Source organism: Sinocyclocheilus rhinocerous, unplaced genomic scaffold, assembly GCF_001515625.1.
Source record: "Sinocyclocheilus rhinocerous isolate Xijiao unplaced genomic scaffold, SAMN03320098_v1.1 scaffold314, whole genome shotgun sequence".
Classification (NCBI taxonomy): Eukaryota; Metazoa; Chordata; class Actinopteri; order Cypriniformes; family Cyprinidae; genus Sinocyclocheilus; species Sinocyclocheilus rhinocerous.
In genome coordinates this window covers 1,831,731-1,835,985 of record NW_015630021.1, presented here as the reverse complement: position 1 = coordinate 1,835,985, position 4,255 = coordinate 1,831,731, and the positions used below count along the sequence as shown (strand labels likewise).

General features: G+C 34.1%; 1 protein-coding gene across 2 annotated transcripts in view; it reads right to left on the bottom strand.

The window, feature by feature from the left end:
* Positions 1-1,405: 1,405 nt before the first annotated feature.
* The window catches only part of LOC107739547 (nudC domain-containing protein 1-like), a 25,223-nt gene continuing 22,373 nt past the window's right edge, over positions 1,406-4,255 (bottom strand). For both annotated transcript variants that reach the window (XM_016551693.1, XM_016551695.1), the window contains exons 9-10: positions 2,198-2,357; positions 1,406-2,003 (exon numbers count right to left, since the gene is read on the bottom strand). In XM_016551693.1, coding sequence (XP_016407179.1) covers positions 1,717-2,003; positions 2,198-2,357 — 447 coding nt within the window. In that variant the 3' untranslated portion in view covers positions 1,406-1,716. The remainder of the gene's footprint in view (positions 2,004-2,197; positions 2,358-4,255) is intronic.

The window sequence follows — 4,255 nt, the reverse complement described above, 5'->3', positions numbered from 1 at the left end:
GGGTAGGCTACCGTATAAAATGGCACTTGAGAAGACAGATCTCCTCTCTTCCACATAAAGATTCTTTTCAAACACACCAGTGTGCCTTGAACACACTACACTGAAGCATCTTCCATAATAAATACTATGGTCTCTGAGATGTTGCAGTCCCAGTCTAAAGTGAGCCTTTCAGTTTGCCTATAACTTGCCGATGATTGTGCTCTAAGATGCTGTAGGCCTACACAAAATCAATAAATCATAAAAATATATAAATGAACAAAGCTAAATTATTGCTTAAATAGCTATAATACATAAATGCATGAAAAAAATACTGGATTTTGAATGATTAAACAGACTGTTGTTAATTATTCCTTGCTAGACGTCTGTCTTCAGTAATGTAAGAGCATCACCTGATGACGACTGTCCATGTACAGCACAGTCAGAGAGCAACACGCGCATTAGAAGAACTCACAGATCTTCCTCTCAGCTGTCCAGTGATTCTGGTGCAGATAATGAATCCAAACATCACAGGCTAATTTAATCACAAACACATGATTTAATCTGAGGCCTGAACAAATAAGGTTCACCCCACTAAACAAAACAGCTGAGACAGATCTATCTCCCAGGCACATCTCTTTGGATCCTGACAAATTATATCTGAAAGCGCCATAGGGTGAAAAACAAGCATACAATAGCCTGAACAGAAATAAAGGAGATTAATTGCAAAACCAAAGAAAAACACGAGTAAGAATAACACTGTTAGAATATGTTGCTCAGTGGTTCAGTTTACAGCTTTCCTTGAAATCAAGGAACTGTGACATTTTTCAAATATAACAATGAAAAAAATTATAAATTAAAATAATAAAAAATCTATTAAATAAAAATAAGTTATTAAAAATTTATATTAATATTAAAATTTTCCACATGTATCCTGCATTTTATATATATATATATATATATATATAAAATGCAGGATTGAATAAATATATGTAGAAGTTATATAATGCTTAATACATGTATATAATCAACTAAAATGCTAAATAAATATATTCTGTACATTTAACATCATTCAAGTATTATTAAATGATTAATTTCTTAAGTTATCATTCAATTATTATTTTAAATGATTAAATTATAATTTTTAAATGGATAATACAATAACACAGGCAATTTTTCTGAAATACGTCACGCCTGCCTTTCCAATTTCAATGCAGTCTCATGGAATTTGGTATCTGTTGATCTTTCACTGCGGACTCATGTCTGGTGAAATAATTGCTTTGTCAAAACAGGGTCGCAGGTTTGTTCTGATGGGGTCATGGTCTGCGAGGAACACAAAACGGTAAGTGAAAATACTTTGTAACTTCTGCATTGATTTTGGTCAAAATGTTAATATAAAAAAAAAACACAGAGTGGAAAACAGACGGGGGTCTTACAGATGCTTATTTATTTTATGTATCCATTTTACATTCTAATGGAATGCAATGTGACATTCATGCTATAGATCGTGTCTCTGGAGGAACATATGAGCATTTTTCAAACTTAATGTTTTACATATAAAGACGAATACTAACACACACAGACATGCTGCCGATACATAAGAAAAGTTCATACCAACTTGGTCTTGAAATATGACAGTCACGTGCTGGATAAGTTGAATGTGCACCAATGAACTCAAACGGCCTCTGACCAACCTTGGAGCAGAAGTGTCAGTTCATCCAGCAGAATTACTGGAGAATCTTAATTGTTCACTTTCAGCACAAACAAGTTGTTGGCAGTCAGGACAAACAGTCTTTCGTTAGTGGCCCTGAATCCAAGTACAGGGTCATTGGTGTCCAGGTTGGCTACCTGTTGTTTGGCGACCTGCCCGACCTGCCGACCCTGTTTCCGGTTGAAGAGCACCGTGTCGACCGGCGTGGGCTGACGGTAAATGAACACACGCCTGAGACACTCGCAAAGAGCAGCGTAGGAGAAGTTGGGGGCACAGGTTGCAAACTTTTTATCGCGTTTTGAAGCCTGAACATAACCTGGACGAAAAAAAGAAAATACTTTCTGTAGGAAAAAACTGGGTGCAAAACATTGTCTCAATGTGTAATTGCACATTAAACTGGGATAGAAAATAAAAGAAAGCTGGTTGCCTCAGGTTGTAAAATCACTATCAGAAGGAAGTTTAAGAGTTTTAAAGTGACACTTAACAGTATTTGCATACAAGTGGCCTTACCGAGTGCGTTAAAAGTAGAAATGTGCTCCCATATATCGTTGTCCTGGTTGGGACGGGGCTGCCAGAGCAATGCATCAACATCATGCCGTAAGCAGAAAGCGGGCATCTCAGAGGGGTCAATATGCACAGAGAAAAGGAACTGGTGGCTTCCAAGACTCACCTAAAGTTCAAGAAAAGGCATGTAAATAATTCAAAATGATCTGTCTATAATAAATAAATAAATAAATCTACACCATAATATCTACCTATTTAAACGTTGCAGTAGGACTGTTTATTGTATTTGAATGAAATCTCTTATGCTCACCAAGACTGCATTTACTTGATCAAAAATACATAAAATAATAATTTTGAAATATGATTACAAATTAAAATAACTGTTATTTAGATTTTAAAATGAAAAATAAGTCTTGTGATGGCAAAGCTAAATTTTCAGCATCATTACTCCAGTCTTCAGTGTCACATGATCCTTTAGAAATTATTCTAATATGCTCATTTTGTTCTCAAGAAACTGAATATTCTTGTGGAAAGGCAAATTATTATTTTTCAGGCATCTTTGTTTAAAAAAAAAAAAAAAAAAAAAAAAAAAAAGCAATTGCTGTCACTTTAATCAATATAACGTGTTCTTGCTGAATAAAAGTATTTCTATAAAAAAAAATCCTATTGACTACATATTTTTGAATGGTAGTGTATGAAAAATAAATCAAATAAAAATCCGATTACATACTTTTGAATGGCAATGTATGAAGAAGAAACAAATCAGTTATATTCCAATTATAGTTAGATTTTATATTTAAACATAAATTGGTTTGGATAATTCATAATTTATATAAAAACTTCATCTAAAAAATGGTCTAAAGCATATGTAAAATGACCAACTCTGTCTGAATGAATATGAATGGATTCTGAATTCTTTTGAGTAAATTTTTCATTGTACTGTCTGTCTGTCTATTATGCAATCACTCTAGCAGAAAATTAAATGAGAAAGGAAAAGATCTCCATAAATTTTCTCATAAAAAGAGCCAATTATGAAGCGCCCATCTGAAACGACAGCAGGATTGAAACGTCAAGAGTAAACAACAGCAAAGCAAGATGGTGGCAGCTGCAAGTCAACCATCATTATCATCACAGACATGACATAAAATGTCTCTCATCATGAATCATGACCATTTTCACATTGTACAGAAAATGATAAGTGTTATGACGTCTTTGCACCTCTGGTTTTTACACTTGTCCTAAAATCCATTTATTGAATGCTGGCTGCCAACATCGAAATCTCATCTTGCTCTGCTCACTGGTACTGCATATTAAAATCAGAGCAGTGTGTGGCGGCTGTTATTCACAACTGGAGACAGTTTCACATGCTTAAATGCATCTTAAAATTGTCACCATTGTCATTTAGACATAAAATGTGCTAAATTACCACTATAAACCTGTCTCTACAGATCTCCTAACTGAACATCCATCAACATCCATCAAACTGAAATATCATATGTACCTGATTAGAAATACTAGTAATTTGTGTGAAATGTGTACCTAATGACAAAAGAAAGAAAAAATAGCACCATAACATCCAAATATTTTATAAATATTAAAATGAATGGTAGTATGTCATTTAATATATATACAGTATCTCACAGAAGGCCGCGCAAAGACGTCTATATAACAGCTTGTAAACAATATGTCACGTAATGTCACATTTACCTCAGAAAAACATATTCTGTAACCATAATCTCATTAATAACTCAATCAAAAAATAAACTGTAGAGAGGGGCATTTTGCTTAATAAAGGTGCATACTTCACTACATTTTTGAATGAGTATCTGTACTCTTTACTCCACTACATTTGAAATGAGTGCTGCAGTTACACATTAAATTTTGCTTGGCACCTAGCTTTTTCTGCAGCAGTTTATTTCAGCTACAAAACACGTGATATTGCCAATTACAGAGCACTGAAAGTACTGCATCTTGTGCGTTTTGCCCTTACTCACCCAAACTTTTCAACAAGGCTACTTTATGTGAATGCGAGTTCCTTAGCAAGTATTTGTGAATCAGAGGTGT